Consider the following 27,037-nt stretch of genomic DNA (forward strand, 5'->3'; position numbering starts at 1 on the left):
TGGACAAATACGGGATCTACGAGGTGAAGGTGATGGGAACAGAGGGATGAAAAGATTTAGGTCCCTAGTGTAGCACTGCTGAAGAGCTGTGTCAGCTCTGGACTGCCTACCCCCAGACTTCTTATGTGAGACAAATGAATCCCTAATTATTTAAGGCAGAGGTTAATTTTTTGTTGGTGGTGGTTATTTATACCCTAAAGCTTTGCAGGGAAAATTGAAAAAGAATCAGTTTCCTAGAACCGTGTCTGACCCAGTGGACATTCATGGGTTCGTCCCCCTTCTCCAGCTATGAGACGTTTTCACATTTGTAAAGTGAGGCCCTTCTAAATCCAATATCCTATACTTACCTGATTATAAGGTAGAAGACTTGATCTCTGGCTTCTGGAATAAAGGGCCATTTCCTGGGGTGGGGGGGAGGGTTTGAGCAGTCACCCAGCTGAGTGGCTAAGCACAGGTACAAGTGTGGACCACCTGTGGGGCCCCAACCCTACAGAGGCCGCCGCACCCCAATCAAGCAGATGCAAACAATCTCCATGACCTTGTGCGGGGCGGAGCGTGCATATGTGCCCAAAGACATGAAGCCGCCCTTGCTCGGATATAAGTATGGAAGGCAATTCTAGGGATCGTACCCCCAGTGACACACACATCCGAGAGGAAGAATGAAAACGTATTAACCTGAATCCCTGCTCCCCCAACACAGAGTACATTGCGTAGCATTGGCTCTGGTCGGGAAACCCAGGTACCTAGGTATGAGTGTGGACACCTGCTTGGTTTTCATTCCCATTCTTACCTGCCCAAGGCATGGCCTCTATAGGACCAGGCTCCTGCTTTTAGGACCCATGGCAACGCACGTGACTCACCAAACAAAGCCAGCTGCCCCCTCTGCCAACTGAATCCCGCGGGTCCCCACTGTCTGAGCACTCCAGCCGTGGCTGAAATCAACAGTACCAGAGTCAGTACCATCAAGCTCTTGCAAACCTTAGACGCCAAAACATGGTGAATACAAAGGGCACTTTTTTTTTTTTTAGCAAATGTATTCTTCTTCCATTATTTAAAAAAGATTGAACAGCAAAAAGTTAAATCTCCTTTTACCGTAAAAGTAAAGAAAATCATGCAATGAGATGATCCCCGGGGTGGGGGGGTGGGGGGATTCTGCACAAACTTACTCTCTCTCTCTCCAGACTCCCCTGCAGCCCCCGGGCAGGACGCAGGGTTTGTCCTCAGCAGGTGAGTTCCTGTCCAGCCCCTCGGGCGCCTTCCTGGGTCAGCGCATCTTGACCTTCTCTCTGCCCTTCTACTCTGAGTACTCCTCCCTCATGGCCTTCACCAGCCAGTCCCCCTCCGTCCCCTGCTCAGAGTCGCTCGTGTCACTGGCCTCCATGACCAGCAGTTTCGAGTAGTTGATTTTCTGCTCTTGGGGCAGTCTGGGCTGGATGGACAGGAACAGGGCCAGCCAGAGCACCAGGACCACGCAGCAGGCCTGATACAGCACAGCTAGGCTGAAGGACGACGCCACGAAGCCCCCCACAACGCTGCCCAGGCTGGACCCTCCCCCATAAATGTGGCCTCGGAACATGGCACCCAGAGGTCTCTCCGTCCCGGGAGTGGCCAGGTCCTCGACGGAGGCCTTCACGGCCCACCACAGGGCCCCGTTGCTGATGGCACTCAAGATCTGAGCGGGGAGGACTGACCACCAGCTCCAGAGGAAGGAGTAATAAAGCAGCTGGGCTGCCAGGCAGCCCAGCCCCAGCCCCACCGTGCCCACCCTCGACAGTTTCCTCAGCAGCGTCGCTTTGAACGGATGGAGTAGAATTTCCCCCAGCAAGCCCAGGGCCACGGAGAAACCCATGACCAGCTCGCTGCTCCCGTGGTCTTCCATGTACCAGAACAGAAAGTTCTGCACCGTGCTGCTGGCCGCGCCTATCAGAAACACGGTGAGGGCTAGGAGAATGAGCCGGGGGTCGCCGCCCACCAGGGACAGCGCTTTGACCATTTTGCAGCTGGGCTCCCGCCGCCTGCAGACGGGGACGGGAAAGGCAATGCTCACCAGTAAAGCCAGGGTGCTGACCAGCGAGTAGCCATAGAAATGCAACACACCCCGGGGGCCATTTGTCCTCAGGACGCACTCCAGCTGCCCCACCAGGGCCGAGATGCCACACACACCTGCCGACATGCCCAACAGCCTCCAGATCCACAGGCTTCTGTAGCGGTCCGTGGCGTCCACAAAATCCAGGTATTCATAAAGGCTGTCGTCGGCCACCTGCTCCAGAGGGGCTGTCAGCAGCTCCCAGAACACCAGGGACCCCAGGGAGAGGAGGAAAGTCCGGCGCAAGCCTTCCAAGGAGAGGCCAAGGGTCCGGGCATTCCCCTGGGCTGCTGATAAGTTGGCCGGACTTCCCGGGGCTGTACCCCCAGCAAGCAAAGGGGGGGCCGTCCAGCCCGCCTTCAAAGCACCTTCCCCAGGAGTATCCTTCACCCCTGAAGTGTCAGCATGGAGAACTGGGGACGTGGTCCTGGCTCCTTCCACGGAGCGCACGGCGTAGCCAGGCGGCCGGCCGGACGATTGGTGGCCGCTTCCCGCAGGTGCCGTTCTGAAGCCGGCGGCGTCCAGCGTCCCAGTCCTGCTCTCGCCCGGGGGGCTGGGCGCCCCCGGCGCGTGGCGCGAGGCGGGCTGTCGGGCGGAGGCGACGGTCACAGTTCGTGCGGCCGCCGGCGGCAGGGCCGTGGGGGTGGCGCGGTCGTTGGCTTTACAGGAGCGGTACGGCGGGTCTTCGTCCGGCGGCGGCACCAGGACCATCAGCAGGCTGGCTCCCACCGAGCCGAGCAGCGAGCCCATCAGAAGCACCCTCCTTCTCCGGTAGCTTTTGGCCAGGAAGGCACAGCAGGGAGCCCAGAGGGCCGCGATCAGGTGCTTGGTCGCCAGCAGGATGCCCACCCAGGGCGCGGCCAAGCCCAGCCGCCTCAGGTAGAGAGCCAGGAAGGGAGTCACGCAGGCGTCCCGGACCCCGCACACCAGGTGGAAGAGCCTGGCCACCCGCAGCGCCCTGCTGATGTCCCACTGGGGGTTGGCGCTCATGGCGGCCCGGCTCCGTCAGTCCCGGGCGGGCGGGGGGCCGAGCTGGGCGCGGGGCGGCCGCGGGGGCATGGCCCGGGAGCCGGGGCCGCGGGGAGTCGCCTCGGGCCTCAGGCGGCGCCGCGGTCACCCGGTCAACGGCCGCGGTCCCCCCCACCCCCCGCCACGTACGGCAGCCGGCCCGGAATTGGCCCCGCCCCCGGGACGCCGCACCTGGGGGGCGTGGCCGGCGCACCTGCCGGCCGCACCTGCGGGGCCGCGGCCGTGCGCGCGTGCGCGAGGGTGGGGCCTGGGGCCTGCGGGGCGCGCTCGGAGCTAGGCGCAGGGTCGCCCGCAAACCTGAGTTAGCGCCCCGAGTTGCCTCGGGCAAGGAAAATTGGTGGACGGTGGGGGCAGCGGGAATGGAATTCGTGATGGGGGCTCCCTCCCTCATCTTCTTCAGGTCTTGACGCCCCCTCCCCCGTCAATGACCGCCCTGTTACCTTCAGGGACCGTCCCTGCCCACCGTCGCTGACAAATCCCACCCCGTCCCCTGCCTTATTTTTCTCCGTAGCACGCATCACCGCCCAGCACTCCACGGCTTTCTGTTGCGCGTGTTTATCTTGTTTCTTGTCTGTCTCCATCAGAATCAGAACTCCAGGAAGGCGGCTATTTTTGTCCCTGGGGCATTGAGCTGTTTCACTGGATACCAGCTGCCCCCGGAAGAGGCACTATGGGTGACAGTTTTCTTTTCTTTCTTTTTTTTTTTTTAAAGATTTTATTTATTTGACAGAGAGACACACAGCGAAAGAGGGAACACAAGCAGGGGGAGTGGGAGAGGGAGAAGCAGGCTTCCCGCGGAGCAGGGAGCCTGATGCGGGGCTCGCTCCCAGGACGCTGGGATCATGACCTGAGCGGAAGGCAGACGCTTAATGACTGAGCCACCCAGGCGCCCCTGGGTGACAGCTTTCTTGAGCGGAGCGATCCCCAGAGGGCGGACAGCTGAGGGCTGCCTTGGGGTGGCACTCTGCACCCCATCCAGACAGCCGTCCCAGCCCCTCTAACAGTGTGTGTGTATCAGAGAGTTTTAATCTACACCTAAGGGTGCTCCGTGGTCCAATTAGGGGGTACACCCTCCAGAGGCAGTTAGCTAACATTTAATCCAAAAGCTGCGCTCCGGAGGCAGCGAATACCAACACGTCAGCAGTCTTAGATCAACCGAAGGGGTTTCGCTAATTAGCCTGATAGATACTGGTGAAATGTCACTGGTGATATTAGTGGTGTCCGTGTCACGTGGATTGGTTATAGTTTTCTCGGAGGCGTTTGCTCCTTGGGCGAGCATTTACAGGAATCTGGAGATCCCAAGTGGTCCAGCCCTTTGAAATGGTGTCATAGGCTTTACTCCCAAATGGTCCAACATCCAGCCACCGATTCCGTGAAATTTTCGTGCAAGGTGTGCTCAGAGCACCTAGTTTGGCTGGCGGGTGGGGTTGAGGGGGATGGCGGCTTGCCAACACCCGTCTGAATGTGTAGCAAAATTTGGTCTGCAACTTGCTTTCCATGGTGAGCTGGTAGAGAGATTACTGCTGGGGGAGCCCAGAGATCTCACCTAATTCTAACAACTGGTAAACTCTGCAAATGTTTACTGAAAGAATCTAGTAACTGTGTGAATGCCAAAATCGATAGGAATCAGTGTATATCACGCCAAGAGCAGAGAAATAATATCTAGCCACCTCCAGGTGAACTCACTCAAATTCAGTGATATCAGTCATTTCCGGTTTAAAACCACTCAGGCTCACTGGGGACTGTCCCTAATCCCTCTCTCCCTGGGTTCTGTTTTGGGAGGGGGCAGCTTCAGTGGAGGATCTCACATCCATCCACTCCTCCGTCTTCACTCTGTCCAGGGCTGATGTCCAGTGAGGGGCGGGCACACTGCCATACTGGTGTCCCTTGGACCCCTCTGCCTAGACCCCCAGGAGGCCCCTCTCACAGGGAGTCTTCCAGACTTGTCCCCACTCCCCGGGCAATGAGGCCGGAAGTAAAGCACCTACCTCTGTACTCTTGGATCCCCGAACCTGAAAGGGATTCTTCCACACCCTCCTCCCACTCTCCCCTGGGACCCTGCCCTCTCCACTTTCCCTCCTGCCCCCCACCTAGTCCTGGCGGTGAGGATAGAAGTTCTGTGTCCCTGATCTTCCCTATTTTGCATCTGGATATAAGTTTTGGAACTCAAAAGCCAAGGATTTTCATGTCTTTACTATCTGGCTCCTTTGAAATGACTTTGCATCCCCATCTCTGTTCTGGGACGGTGCTGGTCAGAAGTCCCTAAGTCCACGTGAACGGGGAGAGCGGCGGGCGCCAGAGAGAACGCACCAATAATACTCCACGGAACTCCCAACTGGCCTAAGAGGACTCATTAGGTCAGATCACGTACGGCCCTGGATCTCTATTCAAATCCAAATGTCACTAGGTATTAGATAAAAGCAAAAGGGCTTTAGTGTGCCTTTATTGAATCTGACATTTTCCTCTCCTCCAGGAGAGACACCTGCCTGGGCACGCAGGGTGTGGGTGGTGGCTGGAGGGAGGAAAGGAACAGACTCAGGAGAGAGGAGGTGCCTTTGCCCTGCTTCCCATTTCCCCCAGGCCATGGGGCCTGGACAAAACAGCAGCTCTCACTTGGGTTTTAAGGGGCGAGGGGGGAGCTTGAGTGGGAGAGGTGGGGACTAAAAATAAACAAAGACGTGTGGACATTTGTGCTCAGAGCTGGGTCTTGCTTGTGTGTGTACAGCTTTGCTGGAACCATCTTTTGGCCTGGGTGTGGGCCCTGCACCATCACCTGCCACGGCCGAGCTCCCTGTGCTCCGGTCACTCGCTGGCTCCTACTCACAGCCAGAAGCCACCCAGGGCAGCCAGGCCTTGTCCCGGCTGCTGGTGTGAGGGTTTGGAGGCCGGCGGGGTAGTATATCCTTCCTCTTGGTCTGGGGCTCTCAGAGTTAGCGCTTCTGCCGCCCCTTCGGGCTCACTGGACAATGCCGGAGAACGTGTTGATGGGCATCAGAAGGGGCTTGGGCTTGGCTTTGGTCCCTTCCACCTCCAGCCGGGGTGAACCGAGCCACGGCGCCTTGGACTTGTGCGTCCCGGAACACGGCTCTGGGCAGGGAGCAACCTCGAACCTGTGGGTGGAGAGAGGCCGGCTCAGGAGACCCATCTCTGGGGTCAGATCGGCTGGGGCATTGTGAAGACATCCCCTCTATTACAGGGTATACGGGAGGAGGCCTTGCAGACAGAGGAGGGGGAGTCAGGGCAAGGAAAGAGCACCCAGGCCAGGGGTGGACCCCGGGAGAGGAGGTTTGCCTGCGTGGGTCCCTCTGTGTACACCCCGTCCATACCCAACTACTCCGCCCCGGGGGAAATGGCTAGGGGGTCGCATTAACTGGGGCACAATTGCCCCAGAAAGCCAGCCTGTGTGGGAGGGATCAGTGCCCGCACGGGGGGTTGCATCTGTGGCTATGGCCGCCGGCTGAGCGGATGCAGAGGAAATCTCCGGAAACATTGGTATCCTCGGCTGCCCCATTCATTTGCTCTTCTTCCTGGATTCCCAGGAAGTCACTGGGCAGTGGCCTCAGTCCACGCCAGCAGGTGGACCCCACCTGCCCGGCCCCAGGCTCTGCCTCCGACAGGTGTCCTGGGCTAGAGGCAGGAGGTGGTAAGGGATCGCTCCGTGGGGCACGGAGGGGTGGCGAGGCCCGGCCTCACCTGACCACATCCCTGTATGTGCGCCGACTGTCCTTGTCCAGCAGCAGCGTCAGGAGCCTCTGGTCCTGGCTCTGGATCTGGATGGTGGCCGTCCGGAAGGTGTTCGTCACCGTCTACAACAGAGAGACAGCTCGTGTGCGTGTCACCTTCACGACCTTCACCTTGCCAACACATCCTGCCTCTGCGGTGTATTTCCACAGGCTAGCCCACGGGGTCCCCAGCTCTCTTCCTGCAAGTGACTTGGAGCACTGACAAGTCTGCAGAAACTGCATCTGGGCTCCCCCCGGCCCTTGGGTCTCTCATTTCTGCAAGTCTTCTCCCAATCTGTTGTCCTAAATTTCAAACCACCGCGAATGCTGTGGCTGGTGCTTGCCAGGTTATCCAGGTGCCTCAGCACCCCCATATCCCAGGTGCATATATCACAAGTGCAATGTTGGGGGGGCAGTATTTCAGGGGTTCTATGAGTCCTGACTGCCGATCTCAGAATTGGATTACATGCAAAATTATTTCCCTGGGAAGCAGCCACCTAGTCTCACGACGCAGACCGGGCCGTATCTGTTTGTATCGTAGAATCATCTAGGGGTCAGATAGTGGGGCAGTCAGATGGCCTTTCCAGGTGGCCGGCGCCCCCTACGTGCAGACAGCAGCTTTGGTGGTTCATCCCCACAACGTTCTGAGCCTTTAGGATTCATTCTCATTCAAGAATTCGCAAGTCCTGGCTGCTCATGAGCATCACCTTTCCAAAATATAAAATTAGAGATTCTGATTTAAGTGATCTGGAGTCGAGCCTAGGCAAGGACATTTTTTTTTTTAAGAAAGATTTATTTATTTATTTGAGAGAGAGAGAGAGAAGAGGGGGAGGGCCAGAGGGAGAGAGTCTCAAGCAGACTCCCCACTGAGTGTGGAGCCTGATGCGGGGGGTTCGATCCCACAACCCTGAGATCATGACCCTGAGATCATGACCTGAGCTGAAATCAAGAGTCGGATGCTTAACCAACTGAGCCACCCAGGCGCCCTACAGACAGACTGCCTGGGTTCCGGTCTCAACTCTGCCACTTATTAGCTGTGTGACCTTGGACGTATTTCTTAATCTCTCTGTGCTTTTATTTCTCACCTACTGAGAAAACAAAAACAAAACGTGGTAGTAATAGCAATTACCTTGTAGGATTGTTTTGTGAAGATTAAAAGGGAGAGAATATACCACGTGCCCGAGACACGGTAAGCCCTGTATTTCTGTTGGCCCATTGTTACTCTCCTTCTTCTTAATTATAATTGTGCAAGAAGGAGCCAGGCATGAGTAGCGGCTTCAGTTGTCAGAGGGGATGGGGACCCCACTGTGGGTTCTTTTGCTGCTCCATCTGTCTCCTAGCCCAAGCCCCCTCCTGCCATCCCTCCATCTATAGACTCCTATGAGTCAGAACAGGTGGGTTTGAGCAAAGGCAGAAAGCCTTAAGCCTTGCTGGGACAGAGAGTGACACAAGGGGAAAGGGGACTTCTCCCCTGTTGTGCATCAGAACCCACGGCAGCATCAGGGCCTGGGGCCCTCAGCTATGGTGGGCAGTTGTGGTCCATGACCTTCCAGAAGTACCTGGAGAGAGGGAGGCTGGAGTCCTATGCGGGCTGGGGAGTGGGGAAAGCCAGATGCATTATGATAGCTTAGGGGGCCCCACCTGAACTGACCCCCGCTGGTGAGGGAAACTCCGGGTTCCCACAGAGGACAAGACCAAGGTCCGGAGGTATTGACTGTGATCTTCTAAAGCTTTCACAGTAGTAGGTGTGGGATGTATCTCCCTGACTCCAGACACAGTGCTCTTTCTCTGCATCAGGCCGCTCTAGGTAACTCCCAGCAGGATCTGGGCTCCCATGACCCTGCCCTCCCGGTAGCCAGAGGCAGTCTAAAGGCCTCCTTCCACGTGCTTGCTGTGTAGACAGATGCCTTCATTTCCCCTTTGTGGCCTGCATGCCTGGACACATGCAGACCTGCCTGGCTTTGGCCCCGTGGGGGACCACAGGACTCTGGGATTTCACTCTGTAAGTGCAGCCGTGGAGGTCAGTTGAAAGGGATCCACCTTGGGGCTTGAGGCTCGCGCACAGAGCTGTCCAATAGGAAGGCAGATTTCAGCTGGGGGGGGCGGTGGAGACCTCTCAGCCAATCAGAGCTCTCCTACAGTGGACAGGCTGTCCCAGAAATAGTGCACTATTTAGGGGTGAGGTGCGGGGGGAGGGATGGGAGCCACACTATGCAAAACTAGAGGGTTTTTCTGCCCTTCTGCCGTGGAGAATGGGAAATGACAGAGGGGTTTTAGAAAGAGCACTCGGGCAGAGATGTGGAGGGTGGACCTAAGGGGCATTGCAGTGGCATGAGGGGGACCAGCTAGGAGGCTACAGCGTTTGTCCAGGAAAAGGGGATGGTGAAGGTCTGGAGCAAGGGTGACCAACCCGCCCTGATTTGCCTGGGACTGTCCAGGCTTTAGCACAGAATGTCCCATGCCCCGGGAAGCAGTCCTCGGTCCTGGGCAAATTGCGGTGGTTTGTCAACCTAGGTGACTCAGAAGGAGGGGGATGGGGGAAAGGGCGAGGTTCGAGAAGTGTTGAGAGAGAAAAGCAGCAGGACACAGGGAAGGGAGGAAGAGGAGGAATCTGAGGGTTCTCCCAGGATCCTGGCAGAGGTGACTGGGTAATGATGATACCATTAAGTGAGAGGTCAGCCACAGTGGTGAGAGAATGAATTAAAAATCATTGTTAGCACATGCATAGCTTTTACTTGGCCACACACTCTTCTGAGAGCTCTGCATGTGACCATCACTTCATCCCCGCAACGACTGGGTAAGTTCAGTGCTATTACTATCATCCCCATTTACAGATGATGAGACTGAGGCACAGGCAGCTTGATTAACTCTCCTGAAGTCACACAGCTGGTAAATGGCAGAGCTGAGCTCCGAAACCCAGGCTGTCTCAGTCTGGTTCTAGAGAGCTCTTAACTATCTGAAAGTACTGGCTTTGGTTTTGCAGGTCTTGAGTGTGGAGTGTTGTGGGACGTCTGGTTCATGCGGAGTTGAATGCAGAGTCAGAAACTCGGGGTTTGACTACCAGAGCAGGGGATAGAGATTTGGGTGTCCTGAGCACATCGGACTCAAACCACGTATGTGGGTTAGGTAGTCCAGGGAATGAGAAAAGAAGTGAGCTGTGGATGAAAGTTGAGAACAGTAGCTATTTAAGGAACGGGTTTAGGAAAAAGAGCCCAGGAAAGAGGCCAAAAAGTCACAATTCAGATATGTAGAACTTTGAGAAAAAGAGGGAAGAGGAAGGAAATAATTTTTAAAACTACATTAGGAAATATGTTAGAGCCAAAAGATGGGAGTCTCCAGATTGATAATGTCCTTTAAAGATCCACAATAATGAATGAAAAAGATTCCACCAAGGCATGTGCTTGTGATGTTCCAGAACCTTCTATGAAGTGAAGCATCAGAAGCTTCTAGAAAGGGAGAGAAAGGAACAGTCTTATACAAAGGCTGGGCAGAAGGAGGCATCCTATTCCACAGCAGCAGTATCAGAAACTAGAACACTCAGGTTTGAACAAACTGAGATCAAACTGATAAAATCAAAGCCATACTGGGAATGCGGACAAACTTTTCTTGTTTTGGATAGATGAAGCAGACCAGCATTTCTACATGGCAGATTTGAGTAGTATGATGTGTTTGACCTAATAAGTACCTTAGTTTGTATTCTGTAGACAGAAAACACACATGTCCTCTTTAGTTATCACAGGATATTTAAAAATCGATCATATATGGGGCAGTGAAGACAATGCCATATAAATTCTAAAGTTGAAGTCGTGTGGGTCACATGCTTTGTCGTCCCAGGGTCATTTGGTGATGTCAGGAATCAAGGGGCTTGGGTTTCAACAGCCATGGGGACCAGGGGACAGGCCCAAGGGATTGGAAACTGAGATCGCCTTCAAGAACTCTTGAAGGCCATGCTCTTAGCAAAAGACTCGATTAGAAAAACAGCAGCTGTGCTATGGGATGAGGAGAACGAGTCTCCCCTGGGAATTCCAAGCCATGTCTGCCCTTAGGGGGATCTGGGGTATACGTGTTCACTGTTTGCATGGTCTGGGAATTTCTGAGCCTAGAAATTAACTCCAAATACGGTCCTGGGCTGATGATACCCCGGGGGCCCGTGGCAAAGGCAGATACAGAATTCTCTAGAAGGTCAAGGTTTCAACCCAGATTTCCCACAGAGAAAACCCCAACAGGTAGGAGCTCCCAGTTGAGGAGACATACAAGGAAGTAAGCATCCATGTGTCTATAGCTATCTATTATGTACAGATATACAAAAAAGAGGCTGGATGTTTGCACCTTGGAATAGTAACAGTCATCATCTCTAGAAAATGGGACTCGAAGTGGTTTTACCTCTTTGTGCTTTTTAAAAATTTTTTTTGCATTTCTCCCATATCACTAAACTTTTGTTTATAGGTTAAAACATTATTGGGGCGCCTGGGTGGCTCAGTCATTAGGCATCTGCCTTCAGCTCGGGTCATGATCCCAGGGTCCTGGGGTCGAGCCCCACATCGGGTTCCCTGCTCTGTGGGGAGCCTGCTTCTCCCTCTCCCACTCTCCCTGCTTGTTGTCTCTGTCAAATGAATAAATAAAATCTTTTTAAAAAACAAACATCATTTTTAAAGGGGAAGAAAAAGGAACATTAAGGACTCGAAGGTGAACTTTGGTCTTAGTGGCACGGAGGTGACTTTACCAAGGTGGGGTGGGCTGTATGCAGATGGCAGTGGGGAGGAGAGTCTTTGGCAAGGGACTGGAAACTCCTGTGGGGGTATCTCTCAAGACCCCTGACCAGGAAGAGAAGGAGTACAGTGGTAGCTAGAGAGGTAAGCGGATCATGGTAGAGATTTTCCTTCTAGGATGGAAAAGACCCGAGCACATTTCCAGGCTACGAGGGAGGAGCGGTAGAGAGGGTCCACGCTGGAGAAAAGGAACTAACATAGATGAACAAGAGCCCAGAAGAGGTGCAAGAGAAGAGGGTTGAGTGATGCCAAGGGTCCTGTTGAGGTGGGAGGTCGGGTGTTTGCTCCCGTGGATGTAGAATTTATTCCAGAAGAAGCCACTGGAGCCAGACTGAGTAGGCGGCTTGATCCCAAGGGAGTGTCTGCCTGGTCGGTGGTGTGGGGGAGTGGAGGGCGTCTGGAATAGGGTTCAGGTGTAATCATGGGATTCACAGCCCGGTTGAGTAGGGAAGTGAAGTCCAGAGAGGCCATCAGATAGGGAGCATATGGGCAGGTCCTAGGTCTGTACCGATAAGGGAATCCAAATCAATAAGTATCAATAAGGACAAAGGGCAGCGAGGTTAAAAGAGCTGGTTCGATTTGGTCCAAGGTTTGTTGCGTAGGAGTCTGACTGCTGGGTCCTACAGGGGAAGCCAGAATGTGCACGCAGTTTCTATTTGGGGGCATGTTCTAGGTCCTTGGAGGGCCAGCAGGTGGAGGGCAAGGCCTTAAGTCTCACTGTGTCTTACTTACGCTCAGCACCTCACAGATGGGGGGAAAGCAGATTCTTTCCAATAGGAAGACCCACTTCGACAGCAAAGGCTCAGAAGACATTTCCCCTTCTCCGAACACCCCCAGCCCAGGCTCCCATCCACCTGCCCTGTCGGAGCATCCCATTCAAACCAGTACTTACAGAGAAGGACCTGCCCGCCAAGTTGGAGGACTTGACCACCTCCATCACGCTGACATTCAGGCACCTGAGGTCTATGACTGGAGCAGCAGATGGGGGGGCGTGGGTGGGCCCTGAACCTGGGAGGAAGGAGGTGGGACATGACCTTGGGTGGGTCATTTTTCTGGCTTCATTACCTCTCCAGTAAAAAGCTGCTAACAGTAATAATGCCTATCTCACAGGATTCAAAGCGTTGACGTGTTTGACGTTGAACATGGCCTGGCCTCCGATGAAGGTGTTCGGTGACGTTAATCCACCTTACAAAACTTTTCGTCATTTCAGAAGACCAGGGGGCTAACGGGAGAGCTCATATGTATAATTTACGATATGCATATAAATCGGTATCTTTTTTCATCCCCATTTTAGATTTAGGTAGTTAGGTAATTAGATCGACTGACTATCTGATTATCTACTGTATAGCTCTAATTAGGCAACTGGCCAGAATTAGATAATTTGGACCAGTGGTGCCTTTTGCGAACTGGAGAGTACCTGCCCCGTGGAACGACATTCAACATCTCCAGACCCAACACAACTAGCTCTGCGGGCCCGACGCAGAAGCAGGAAGGCAACTGCACCTGCCTCCATGGGGTGCCTCCAACTTCTAGCTGTTGTCGCATCAGGTCTACAGGGCACAGCCAGAGGCCACGGCTACGGTGCGTTCCCCGCTGGTGAGCAGCCTGATGGTGGGGACCACACCTCACCCAGGTATCCAGCGCCCGGCCCTGGGCCCAGCACTGGTAGGGGCTCAGCCTTGTTCTAGGATCTCAGGGACAGGTGGGAGGCCCGACTCCCCTGGCTCTCCCCGTCTACTGTCACTCGACTGTCATTCTCCTTCTCCCCCGTCCTCCCCGCTTCTCGTGCCTTCTCTCTGTCTCTCTCTCTCTGCTGTCCCCACTCCTCACCCTCAGTGTCACTGGCTGGAAGGGCCTTCAGGACCAGCCCAGTGGCCCGCAGGGAACTGGAGACCTCTTGGGCGCGGTGGCTGAGCAGGGCCTGGGGAGAGGGAGGCAGGAACAGATGGGGGTCCTCAGAAGAGCCCTGTTCCTGGGCATCCTCATGTCAACAGTCCTGCTTCCCGCCCCTGGCCTGACTGAGATTCTTGTCTGTGTCGCTCCTGTCCAACAAGGGGCTGGCGGAGAAAGGCTTAGAGCACTCTTGGCCTCAGGAAACATGTTCAGCCTCCCGGACCCAAGGGAATATGTCTCTGATGCCATCAGTTCAAGCATCTGGTCGGCCAGGGAGGAAGGTATTTTTGAGCGATGGGACAGCCCCCTTGTTCCTTAAATCAGATGGCCTCCTGGGCTGCATGCAAGGCCAATTGTAATCCGCCCATCCCTGCAAAACTCTCCAGAGGCTGGGAGAAGTCTGGGGGCAGCTTCAAGAAAAGAGGCTGAAGGTTCTGGCTCGATCTGCTCCCCACCTGCCCGTCCCTGACACCTGCTTCCATCCTGCCGTACCCACCCCCCAACCTCCTCTGACCACGCCCATGGCCACGCACCTTCTGGTAGCAGATGGACAGCTCGGCCCCTGGGCCCTCGGCCGCGCCCTTCCTCCTGGGTGAAAAGCCATCTGAGGGACAAGGGGAGAAGAGGCTGAGGGTGGGAGGCTCCCACCCGTCCCGTCTTGCTCCCCACCTCACCCAGGGTGAGCTAAGCTCCTGAATTTTGACAGAACTTCTCCCTGGATGGAAGGAAGCCCCTCGAGGGTCCCAGTCTAGGCAGGCTTGGAGGAGCCAAGGGCATCCTGGTATTCAGCGAAGGTGAGAGCTGGGAGGACTTTCTGGAAACAGGGCTTGGGCGGGGGCAAGCGGAGTCAGCCAGCTCCGGGAAAGGGGAAACAGATGCTCACCTTTGGGGAATTTGGAGTCTTGGATCTTCACCTTGAGCTCAGTGAGGAAAATGTCCTCTGCGGGGTCTTGGCTCAGGTCCCTGAAGATCTGGAGGGAAGGGGGACAGGGAGGAGGTTTGGAGGAGGCCAGCTCACCCTCCTCCCCCAGAACCCGAGGGTGTAGATAGTTGAATAGTGTCCGGAAGCAGGGCGGAGGGTCCCCCACCATCCTGCTAGCGCTAGATTCTGAGCCGCATCCAGTGACTTCCTGCACCTGTGGTCCACATGTCTCCAGCCACGTAACATATTTATAAATCAGGGAAGAAGCTGGTCTTGAAACCCTAACTACCTGTAACCAGTGTGGTCTAATGGGGAGGGCAGGAGCGGGGAACAGAATTCTCACGTTGTGGGGCTGTGTCCGGTGAGGGGAACCACATTCCTGACTTGCACTGTGAGCTGGGCTGGGAGGGAAGGGCTAGAAGGAGCTGAGCCGCTCAGAGGTGGGGGGTGGGGGGTGGGAGGGGCCAGAAATGTGGGGCTGGAGGGGCCTCTGGGGGGAGCCAGGCAGCGCAGCGGGGAAAGGTGGCTGCAGGATTTTTGAGAGCAGGGATCTGGAAAGAAAAGTGGCTACTGAGAGTGGGCCATGAGCTGGGCGGGCGCTCCCAGCGAGGCCTCGCGCTCCCATCGACTGTCAAGGACTTCACAGACGCCAGCATCCTTAGGGGAGGCTGCTCTGTGACCCTGATGGGTCAAGACTGACACCAGGCCCTGCCACGGTCGCAAACACGGGAAAAAACGGGAACGCTGTGCAGGCCGCATCCCCCTACCCTCCCATCGAGGCAAACGTGAGGGGGACTGCTGCCTCTCAGAATTGAAGTGATCGATCACTCTGAATTAAGAACGTCCGAGATGCCCAATCACAGAACCACTCCCGGCGGTTGCCCATGCTGTGCACTGCTCCTCCCTTGTCCGCAAACCCAGCTCCGTGCTGGGGCAGGTGCGCTCCTGGGGCCTCCGGCTGAAGGCGTTGACCGTGGACGGATGCCTAACCTTTCCTTTTATTTGCGGTGCTGAGATGTTTACTCCCTTTACCTGCGTGAGAGGTTTCTCCCAATTGTCCCACTTTGTGTTGTTTGGTTTTGTCTTCTGGAAACCCAAGAAAGGGCCTAAATCCCTCAATTAGGTCTGAAAGGGGGAAGGTGATAAAGATCCATCTCGGGATGCCAGGGGAAGAAGGAGAATTCAGAAGGGGAAGTCAGGAAGGCAGAGGCGGCCCCCAGAAATCTCTGGGGGATGGGGCGGTGCGGGGCCTTCCTCAGAACATGGAATTGGACAGCCACATGCAAAAGAATGAAACCCGACCATTCTCTTACACCAAACACAAAGATAAACTCTAAATGGATGAAAGACCTCAATGTGAGACAGAAATGCATCAGAATCCCAGAGGAGAACATAGGCAGTAACCTCTTTGACATCGGCCACAGCAACTTCTTCCAAGACACGTCTCCAAAGACAAGGGAAACAAAAGTGAAAATGAACTTTTGGGACTTCATCGAGATAAAAAGCTTCTGCACAGCAAAGGAAACAATCAACAGAACAAAGAGGCAACCCACGGAATGGGAGAAGATATTTGCAAATGACACTACAGATAAAGGGCTGGTATCCAAGATCTATAAAGAACTTCTCAAACTCAACACCCAAAAAACAAATAATCAAGTCAAAAAAATGGGCAGAAGACATGAACAGACACTTCTCCAAAGAAGACATACAGCGGCTAACAGACACATGAAAAAATGTTCAACATCATTAGCCATCAGGGAAATTCAAATCAAAACTACACTGAGATACCACCTTACACCAGTTAGAATGGCAAAAATTGACAAGACAAGAAACAACAAATGTTGGAGAGGTTGCGGAAAAAGGGGAACCCTCTTACACTGTTGATGGGGATGCAAGTTGGTGCAGCCACTCTGGAAACGGTGTGGAGATGCCTCAAGAAGTTAAAAATAGAGCTACCCTATGACCCAGCAATTGCACTCCTGGGTATTTATCCCAAAGACACAGATGTAGTGAAAAGAAGGGCCATATGTGCCCCAATGTTCATAGCAGCAATGTCTGCAACAGCCCAACTCTGGAAGGAGCTGAGATGCCCTTCAACAGACGAATGGATAAAGAAGATGTGGTCCATATATACAATGGAATATTACTCAGCCATCAGAAAGAATGAATACCCAACTTTTGCATCAGTATGGATGGAACTGGAGGGGATTATGCTAAGTGAAATAAGTCAAGCAGAGAAAGTCAATTATCATATGGTTTCACTCATATGTGAAACATAAGGAATAGCATGGAGGGCATCAGGAGAAGAAAGGGAAAAATGAAGGGGGGGAAATCAGAGTGGGAGAAGAACCATGAAAGACTATGGACTACGGGAAACAAACTGAGGGTTCTGGAGGGGAGGGGGGTGGGGGGATGGGTTAACCTGGTGATGGGTATTAAGGAGGGCACGTTCTGCATGGAGCACTGGGTGTTATACGCAAACAATGAATCATGGAACACTACATCAAAAACGAATGATGTAATGTATGGTGACTAACATAACATAATAAAAAAAAAGAACACAGAATGGGGACTCACAGAAATAGTCATTAGACTTGCACTAGCAGGGAGATCCTAGCGGAAGCCCGGGACACATGCCGACGTCCAGCTCTGTCGCAGATGTTTGCTGGGGGGAATGAGGGCCGGATCTTTGGATGAATGAGACCTGGAGCAGGAGGAGGCTCAAGAGTCCCTTTTGTTGGGAACTTACTCTGCACTAGACGTTCTGAGAAAGGCCCTTGACCTACGTGACCTCATTTAACCCCCCAGCAGCACCAGGGGATGGGTCTCATTAGCCTCCATTAGGACCCTGGACACTAAGGCTCGGAGATGTGCACTGACTTGCCCCAGGTCACAAGCGGCAAAGCTGGGCTGTCATTCAGCATCCCAGCCACTGCTCTGGAATTGCTCTGGAATCATCTGTGTGCCTACCTCCTTGCCCTGCCCCCCCCCCCATGTCTTTACCATACTTGAAGCCTCATGAAACCCCTAAGGCAGGTGAAGATCATCATGCCTCTTTTCCAGGTGCCCATGACCACAGAGCTAGCAAGCGGAGGGACCAGCCAGGCTGTGGACTCTCTACCACCCCACATGGCCCCTGATTCCACACCTGCTGCACCCTGATGGCCCGCCAGTGCCACATGGATTCACTGTCTGCACGCACACACACACACACACGCATGCATGCATACACACACTATTTATTGTGTTAATGGCAGGAGACTCAAAACTCAGATACAGGGCGCGCCTGGCTGGCTCAGTAGGTAGAGCACACGACTCTTGATCTCCAAGTTGTGGGTTCGAGCCCCATGTTGGGTGTAGAGATTCCTTAAAAATAAAATCTTAAAAAAAATTCAGATTCAAAGTGCAGAACCATGTCTCCAGGGACTCACAGTTTGGGTGGGAAGTGATGCACAGAGCAGGGATGCGACAGAGGTGTAGGGAGAAGCAAGGGCTGTGCCCACAGCACTGTGGACACAGAGGAGAAGCACCTGAGCCCGCTTGCGGGGGCAAGAGGAACAGAGGTGAGGACTGGCAAGGAGGCAGGGGAGGATGAGGTGGGGTCAGGAAGGGAAGTCCAGGATGGGGCACAGCGTGAGCAAAGCCTTGGAGGTGGGAGCATCAGGGTGTGTATGGAAAGCAAAGAGAGAATGAAGGGGCTGCTGGGCAAAGAAGCCTCTCTGAAGGTCACAGAGGATGAGTAGCAGGAGAGAAGGTTCCAGAAGTCAGGCGAGGGGCGGGCTTCAAGAAGGGGAAATGCGGGCCTTGATTTTTGCTGTTGTAACACACACATGGATATCACACATTTAATTGTACAGACAAAGGAAAAAAGTATCGTGGCCCGGGATGTCGAGTGCAGAAGAGGGCCCAAAAGAGAGGACAGGAAGCATCCTTTGGGCCTGGCGATTGGAGGTCACTGGCAAGAAAGGTGTCAGAAGTGCCAGACTGCCTGGTTGGAGGACAGAGCGAGACAGAAAGAGACGGAGATGGTGGTTGGGCCATCTAACCCCACAGCCCTGGCTTCAGGGTGGACGGACGTGTGGCCCATCTCTTGGGTCATAGTGATCGGCGTACTGATGAGCATTGGCCTCGATCCCATTGGGAAAGGGACACTCTCTCCCCAACTGGGGTTGCTGAGCTTGAAAAAATGCTGGCCCGGGACTGCTGCAGGTTATCTGGTCACCAGGACGGGAGACAAAGCAAGGCAGATGCTGTACTGATCACCCTGTTTGAAGCCCCAGACCCAACTTTTCCAAAACCACGTCAACTCTGCCCTTGCCAGCGAGGTGAGCCAAGAGAACTCTTTTCCTGACACCGATTTTTAAGATGTCTGTTACTTGCAACTCCAAGAGTCTTCCCCGACACAAAATGGGAGCCAGGAGGGGCATTTTGCAAGTGAACAGTCCAAGAGGAGTGGAGGGCAGTGAGCATCCTTCCACCCGGTGGGGACTGGGAGGCCTGCCACTGGAGACCTGCGCTCAGACGCCAAGCCTACGGAGGCTGAAGCATCAGGGGGCGGGGATGCAGGTGTGCGTTGGTGAGGGACGCTAAGAAAGTGCAACTGTCAGCAGACACTGGTGGAACTTAGCGCAGAGGGCAGAAACACTTCTCCTCCAAGAGAGCTCCTTTCTGACCAGATCAGCCTACAAGAGCTGGACAGTCTTGGGAACTAGAGGGTTTAAAAACCCGACTTCCCTGCCACCTTTTGAGCCTGGGAGCTTGAAAACAAGGTGGGAGATAAGGTTGAGACAAAGTCTGGGAAGAGTCTGATTCTCAGGCTCTCCCTCCCAGGCCCTGTCACTAGGCAACACGCTTAGCAGGAAAATGAATGGAAACCTTGCAGGCTCCAGAGGCTGTTCTGTGCATTTTCGGTGACAAGGACAGCATGGGGGAGGGGAGGGCCCAGGAGAGGGGCTGGCTGAGGGGGAGGTCCGGGAGGAGGTGGGTGAGGACAAGAAGGGCACGGATAACAGGGTTTTGCTGGAGCTGGAGGTGCTCCGCGTCCACTGGAGAGGCGCACGCGAAGGTGTGGATGCATCGATAGGTGTGGACAGCATGCGTGGGGACACCTAATGGTCTCCATTTTCCCCAGAGGTGTGGATGACAAAGTCACTTGCTGAAAGTGAAGGACAGGAGAAAAGCAGGGAAGGGGGAGCTTGCCAAGAAGGCGGTGTAGGCCCAGCTGAGGCTGGACACCACGGAGGTGTCTGTGTCCAGCCAGAGGGCTTCGGAATGTTTTCCAGATGGTGCTCAGGAGCCCGAGCTTAGTGAAAGGTAAGGCACACTGCAGCACTGCTCTGGGCTCGGGAGACAGCAGGGCAGGGAGGCCAGGGTTGGGACAGGAAACCACAGCAAGGGGCCAATGGACATGAGAAAGTAGAAGGACCTGCCCATCTCTCTAAGGAGGCAGGTCCTGGAGGAGAAGGTGAGAGGGTCTTGCAGGGATGGGAGTTTGTGATCAGAGACTAGAAAGTGAGCATCTAGGAATTCTGAGGTAAAGCAATTCCTGGTGATAATTTTCACAGCTGCCTGTCCCCCATCCTCTACAGCATCAAAGCCTAAGGCATCCCTCCACATGAACAAATTCTGTTTCTGCTTGCAGTGGAGGTCTTTGAAGCTGAGAATTATCCGATGCATCCAAAGATTAGGAGGATACAGTTAACAACCAAGTCCAGTGAGTCTATGATTTGTACCCTAGTAACCTGCATTTCCCCAGAGCTAGGGTGTTTAGGGGGTGGGGTCCCAGGGTCCTGCAGGCTGGTACACTACCTGTGGAGTCCCAGGGCGGGGGATACCTACCTTGACAGTATAGATCTGGAAGTAGATGGGTTGGGTGCCCATGCGAACGTAGTAGGTGATGACATCCAGGATGAAGGGGTCCACAGTCCGGGATGTGTCCAGGGAAGGGGGCTGTGAAGGGGCAGAGAAGGTCTTCAGCCACCGCCCTCCATGTGACTGTGGGGGGTGCTATTTTGGTAACAGAGAAACTCCAATGCTCCCACGTACCCTCCATGAGGCACTAACCCAGCTGGTCCCTCAACACACTCTAGGCCTTTCCTCCCACCCGATTTCCACCCCCAGATCCCCAGGGCCTCTGATTCATTCCACTTGCACAAAGACACATGGGGTGCGTCTAGGTGGAAGGCACTGAGCTGGGTGCCTTGGGTGTAGACAAGATGCTTGGGAATATAGCCGATGATCACAGAGTGTGGGCTGGGTCCCAGCCACTCACTGGCCAAGTGACCTAGGGCATGAGAAGTGAAGGGATCTGCTGTCTCCTTCAGCTCTTGGGGTATTTAAGTATATCACAGATTAATTTACATTTGTAGGTTATTGGGAAAACACTAGTGCCATGTCCTACAGGCCTTCCTCATAAGATTATAAAGCAGAACCATAGTTTTTTTTTCTTTTAGATAAATAGAATGCTCACATAGTACCAGAATTGGAAAGCAGCTAGAGTTTATCTCATCCAACTCATACCCAATCCTATAACATCTCTTCTGACTCTCCCATCTGGCCTATCGAAATATTGCTCCCTTCAGAAAGGCCACATGGAGGAATGGTGAACGTACTCTAACAAGGCTGTCCTCGCTCACACTGTTTCCAGTCTCTTCCTGTGGAAACCGCTTTTGGAGGAAGCATTGGGGCCGTACAAATTGTTAATTATGAGGGCAAGGAGAACAGGGAGGACCCTAAGTCCTGCATGTGTACCAGCATGGGAATAAAAGCTACTGATAGAAGAGGACAAATAAGACATTCCTCCTCTAACAGCCTCCAAGTTTTGAGCAAAAAAGTATTTCAATACCCAGCTAAACAGTCTCCTGTGCATACGCAAAGACATTTTTCGGGTAAGCAGTAATTCAGGAAATAGGCCTCCCCCCGTGCCTCTATTAGAATGTACAAGAAACCACCCTAATCAAGTCGAGTGTCAAGTTAGAAATCAGGTACCTAAAATCAAGAGGCTTGTTTTATGTAGGAGTACCTGCCGCCCAGATATAAGGGGGGGAGAGAGACACCATCCACAATGGCAAGAAAAAAACTAGGAAACATAGGGAGGAAATTTAACCAGAAATGGGTAAAAGCGCTGTGATTAACAGTGTAAGGCTATTCTGAGGGACACACACAAGACTTCCCTATATGAAGATAAACACCATGCTCCCAGAGGGGGCTGTGTAACACCCTAAAACAGGCTGATTCTCTTCCAAATTTCAATTGAAATCCCAAGGGAGGTGGAAGGATTTAAAAAAAAAAAAAACTTGACCAAATTTCTAATATTTATCTGGAAACAGACACGAACAAACATAGTCTGAAAGGTTTTCAAGAAGGAGAGTAACGGGGTAGGCTTACCCTGCCAACTATTAAATTAAAAAATGCTAACGTGGCCGGTAATGAATGGATTAACGAGAAAGAGTTAAGTGTCCCGGAATAAACTCAAGCATCTGTAAAAATTTAGTGGATGATAAAATGCGCATTTCAGACTGACGGGGCAAGATGGCTCGTGCAATAAATAGCTTTAGGACAACTGGCTAGCCATTTGGAAAAAAACAATTTGCATGCCTCACACTCAACCCTGAAATCGATTGCAGGCAGGTTATTTAAATGGAAAAACCGAGACCTGAAAAGTTACAGTAAATGATCAGTGAATATTAGTTTAATCCTGGATATAACGTAATCAGTGGAGAAGACCTCTCAATGCAGGACGCCAACGGCAGGTATCACAAAGGATAAAAGTAAAATGCATAAAAATATCGAACTTCTGTAAGTCATAAAACCCTACTGATGAGATTGATAGGCAAGTAAACAAAGTGGGAAAAAAAAGTCTGCAACACCAAAAAGGTTAAGATTCTCTTAATATGAGGGGTGCCTGCCTGGCTGGCTCAGTTGGTGGGGCATGAGGCTCTTCATCTCAGGGTTGCAAGTTCGAGCCCCACGTTGGGGGTAGAGTTTACTGGAAAGATATAAAAAAAGATTCTTTTAATAGATAAAGACCTTTTCAAGTCAGGAAAAGATGGGAACTCCCTCCCTACCACCCAGGAGGGTTGGGGGGTAGCAGCCTGGTTTTGTGGTTAAGAGGATATGCTCTGGAATCAAGCTGTCTGATTCCAAGTGGGACTCTACCTCTCATTTTGCAACTCTGGACTAAGTTACCTAATTTATTTGCATCCCCGCGGCTTGATCTGTAAAATGGGGACATGGCAACATTAGCATCTGCCAGCAAGAGTGCCTACTTGGTAGGGCTGCTGAGTGCCTGGCCCGTGTGAGCGCTCAGGAGGCACGGGCTCTTACAATCACAGAAACCATCCCAGGAACCTCAGAAGAGAAGGAAGAAACGGGCCTACACCCTTATGGAAGAAGGTTCTGCTTCACATTGTCCCCAGTGTCCCCCCACCCCCAAAGCAGGTGCCTGTTAAGAGTTCCGAGTGAATTTCCACCACGAGCTGGTTAGGGCTCCTCCCTTGTGCTCCCTTCCAGCCTCATCCCACCCCAGCGGGCCCTGGGGCTGACTCTTGAGGTCGAGAGCCAAGGGTGGTATCTGAAAACGGGCCCCTCCCACCTCCCCCCTACCCTCGCGGGCCCCCTACCATCTCTGCCAGCTTGTGGATGGCCGGGCATAGTGTGTTGACGGTGTTCTGGTACCACGGGTCTGCACGGCCCAGGAACGTGGCCAGCTCTCTGAGCTCCGAATGTCTGCATGACGGCGGCTCCTGGGGACAGGGGGAGAGGGCGGACCCATCAGGCCCGGTCTCTGGCACTTTCTTCCGGGCCAGAGGTTCCCCTAGGCAAACTGGCCAAACACTGAACCTCTTGGGGCCTCAGTTTCTCTGCCATGTGAAGACCATTAGGTTTTACGCCTCCAGTGAAGCTGGGATACCCTTGACTGAGGGCCGCTTGCCAGGGACACTGAAAAATGACCATGAGCCTTGGAAGTGGAGAGACAAGGACTGCTTTGAATTTACTGCTCCCGGAAAAGCAAGCAGAGTGGGACAGCAGAAATGCAGAGCTGCAAGGGTAAGTTTGTCCCCCACCCCTCAATAGAACAATGGGCTCCCACTGTCTGAAATTTCCTTTTATGTGACCCCAGGAAGCGTGCTGTGTGTGCGAGCCCCTGTTTGAGGAGAAGCTTGCAATGAATTCCATTAGAAAAGCCAAACAAAATTCAGCCATGGGCAGGCTGCCCCCGTGAGGGGACGTTCAGCCTCCAGGGCCCGCATCTGGGGCTTCTGGAACACAGACCTGATCTAGACGGGCTCCCCCGGCCCCGCAGCCTAAGGAAGGACGATCCTAGTCCCTGGAGCCAGGGATGCGGCTGCCCAGCCCCTAAGCCAGACCCCTGCTGCGGACAGCCCCCCCACTCCTTCCCCCACGTCCCTCCCCTCCCTCCCCTGCCCTGCCCAGCCACCTCGGGTGCCAGCACGGGGATGTAGTAGAGCTGCAAGCTGAGTCTGGGGGTGAGGCAAAACTTCTGGGTCTCTCGTTTCCTGGAAAGGGGCAACAGAGCACAGGGGTAAAGGCAGGTGTCGTGGCTCCCAACAGTTCCACATCCTGGTTCTGGTATTTAGTATCTCTTGACTTGGGGCAACATGCTCAATCTCTCTGAGCCTCTGTGTTCCCATCTACAGAATGGGTACAGTAATGTCTGTCTTGAGGGGCGGTGGCGGGGCTTACAGAGCTCACTGCAAAGTGCCGAGCTGGTGACCGCACCCCTGCTGCATGGGCCCGCCTGGGCCCCGGCCAGCACCACCCCCACCTCCAGTTGCCCTCCCCCCCCCCCCCCCCCCCCCACCACGGGGCCCTACCTGAGGCTGTGGTAGGCCTGGGCCAGGCGCCCCAGCATCCTGTCGTCCCCCAGCACCAGCACCCTGGCCGTGTGGAGCCGGGAGACACCAGGCAGTAGCTCCCCATCCCCACTGGGCATGCCCGTCCTGCGGTGCAGCCCCTGGGGCCCGTCCCAGCACGCAGGCATCAAGATGTCGGGGGGCCACACCCGCTTCTTAATGCCTCCTTTGCGCTGCAGCCCGGCACGCTCCATCTCAGGGCTGCCGGGGACAGGCAGCTCGTCGGCCCCTGCAGGGAGGTCCCGCTCGATGCCACTGTCAGTGGACAGCATGGACGCCCGGGCCAGCTCCCAGTCTGGCCAGAGGCCCTGCAGATCCAAGGCCTCCAAGTCGGCACTGAGGCGCAACTGGGATCGCGGGCGCAAGAAGAGTACCAGTTCCTTCCCTGGGATGCCGAGAACAAGGGGACCGTCAGGGCGGAGAAGTTACGTGAGGCTGGCAGGGTGTCACCCCAGCAAGGCGTGTGGTTCCGTGTTTCTCAAACACCATTCAGCCAAATAGAAGCCCCACAAGATGCCCCACGAAGGAATAAAGGTCCTGTGGCTAACAAAGACGGAGCACCCCGCATATTCCTGCCACCTCTTGTTGAGTTCCATTAGTAAACATATTAAAGGCTCTGAGAAGTCCTGCAGTAAAGAAGTCAGCTTCACTCAGTACCTCCCACTTAGCTGACCCTGGAGTCCTCTTTATCATATCCACTCATCGGCTTCCTCCCATCCTCCCACTGTCTGTAGCCTCCCCCGGGACAAAGAGAACAGACCGCACCTGCTCCAGGAAAGACTTCTAGGCTTTTCTAATCTGCTTTCATTTTATTACCCATGAGAAAACTGAGTCAGTGTAGGGTGACCCAGCATAGGAAAGGAAGTGCCAGGACTTGGACCTGGTTCACTAGCCCAGCACTTCCCACCATAATCCACACCCCTGTCTGCCCCCCACCCGCCTGCCTTGAGAAGGGCTGGGGACAGCTGCATGGGAACACAGGTGGATAGAAGTGTCAGGCAGGCGGGTCTCTCTGGAAGGCCCCCTCCAGCTGCTGGAACTGGAACTGCTTTTGGTGACTGCCTCCTCCCTGGGGACATTCATTGTCTATTAGCATCAACATGGCATGTGGCAATTCCTAGGCACGTGAGCTATTCTGACATAGAGAAAATGGGTCCTCCTGGATGTGCAGAACGACTCGGGGAACAAGGAGCACACACGCGAACACACACACAACAGATACACACAGGCGGACGCAATACACACAGTCACATGAATGCATACACAGATGCCGAGAAATACACACACACACACACACACACACACACACACACACACACACCTATTTCCAGCCAGCTCTCCACGGAGAAGATGCAAGGCACTTACAGAGCTGCTCCTCATCGGTCCACAGGTGGAAGGTGATGTGAGGGCTGGGCAGAGGGATGCTTGGCTGCGGGTCCTGCAGGCGGTCACCTGAAGGCAGGAGGAGGGCTGTGGCATTCTCTGCCCTCTCCCCTCCAGTTCCTATAGGGCCCAGAGAGGGTGCAGAGACCCTCTCTCCCATATGGTCCAGCTCAGGCTTCCTCTCTGTCCCATCGGCTCACCCAGGGCCCAACAGCCACCTGTCCCCTCCCTGCCCGAGGCTGTTTAGCGGCCCCCTGTTTCCTGCAAACTTCCTAGTGTCCTTCGGGACCTTTCCTCCTGTGGTTGGTCCCCTCCCGCTAACCCCGAGCCAGAAGCGCAGCCAGGCCAGGTCGCCTTTCTTGCTGCCGTGTTTCTATAACACAGCCTGGGTCTGATTCTTAGTATCCGGGTGATGCTGGGCAAGATTTTTCAGCCTCTTTCTGACTCAGGCTTCTCGTCTATAAAACGAGGGGCATAATTTCTATCTCAGAAGTTTGTTCTGAGGATTAATCCATGCAATATTTAAATATATGTCAAGTGCCTCGAACAGCAGCTGGGGGACAGGCGGTGCCCCGCAGGTGACAGCTGTCATTGTGACCAAATCACCCACCTTCTTAGCCGCTTCCCCCCCCCTTCCAAGTTCCTGGGCGGCCCTCAGTCCCCAGGCTCCCCGCGCGCGGCAGGTGCAGCGCTGCTCTCTGGCGCCCCCTGCGGGCCCTCGCCGGGCCTCGCTGCCCACGCCCGCTTACCGCAGCAGCTCCCCCTGGCGGCCGCCGCCGGCCCCAGCAGCGAGCAGTAAATCTCCTCTAGCCTCTCCAGGTGTCCCTCCCGGCTCGGGTTGGGTTCGCCGGCCATCTGCTCCACGGCTGCCACCACGGCGTGGAAATAGCGCTCCAGGGCGTGGCGAGGGCTGGCCTGTCGTGGGGGGGGGTGCGCGCCAGAGCCTGGGTCCCGGCCCAGCACCCACCCACCCCAGCTCCGACGTTGCCCGAAGCTGCTTGCACCTGCGGGTCCCCTCTGTCCCTCCCACTGTGGCTCCCTGCAAGGGCTGGACCCCAGAGCGGCAGGGATCGCCATCCTGGGATCAATGTGCTGCCCCCACCTGGATGCAAACTCCGGGAAGGCAGGCCTCTGTTCGCAGCTGCACCCGATGCCCCTAGAACATCTTCCGACACAGCAGGTGCTCGAGAAACAGTTGCTGAATATTCCCTAGACTTCTGTCATTCCTACGCTATCTTGACATACCGCCTATGCTAGTATTTACTTGCTATTTTTCTTTCAATCAGCTCACTTTTTTGGGTTCAGAATGATTTCAGAGGGGCAATTTATGTTGCTACTCTCTATAAAAAGGCTAGTGT

At 54.3% G+C, this 27,037-nt stretch overlaps 2 protein-coding genes across 2 annotated transcripts in view; both read right to left on the reverse strand.

Annotated features, from left to right (window-relative positions):
- Positions 1-1,294: 1,294 nt before the first annotated feature.
- On the reverse strand, positions 1,295-3,076 carry MFSD6L (major facilitator superfamily domain containing 6 like). Its single transcript, XM_032431633.1, has one exon. It carries the CDS (start codon positions 3,074-3,076, stop codon positions 1,295-1,297), a length of 1,782 nt encoding a protein of 593 aa, XP_032287524.1.
- Positions 3,077-5,557: 2,481 nt separating this feature from the next.
- Positions 5,558-27,037, reverse strand: part of PIK3R6 (phosphoinositide-3-kinase regulatory subunit 6) — a 50,705-nt gene continuing 29,225 nt past the window's right edge. The window contains exons 9-20 of the mRNA XM_032431895.1: positions 26,429-26,594; positions 25,662-25,748; positions 24,258-24,681; positions 23,861-23,939; positions 23,043-23,165; positions 20,260-20,370; positions 14,383-14,470; positions 14,033-14,103; positions 13,437-13,527; positions 12,499-12,614; positions 6,809-6,921; positions 5,558-6,225 (exon numbers count right to left, since the gene is read on the reverse strand). Of these exons, the coding sequence (XP_032287786.1) occupies positions 6,072-6,225; positions 6,809-6,921; positions 12,499-12,614; positions 13,437-13,527; positions 14,033-14,103; positions 14,383-14,470; positions 20,260-20,370; positions 23,043-23,165; positions 23,861-23,939; positions 24,258-24,681; positions 25,662-25,748; positions 26,429-26,594 (1,623 nt within the window). The 3' untranslated portion in view covers positions 5,558-6,071. The remainder of the gene's footprint in view (positions 6,226-6,808; positions 6,922-12,498; positions 12,615-13,436; positions 13,528-14,032; positions 14,104-14,382; positions 14,471-20,259; positions 20,371-23,042; positions 23,166-23,860; positions 23,940-24,257; positions 24,682-25,661; positions 25,749-26,428; positions 26,595-27,037) is intronic.

The sequence above is a fragment of the Phoca vitulina genome, unplaced genomic scaffold (assembly GCF_004348235.1).
Source record: "Phoca vitulina isolate PV1807 unplaced genomic scaffold, GSC_HSeal_1.0 scaffold47, whole genome shotgun sequence".
NCBI classification, from domain to species: Eukaryota; Metazoa; Chordata; class Mammalia; order Carnivora; family Phocidae; genus Phoca; species Phoca vitulina.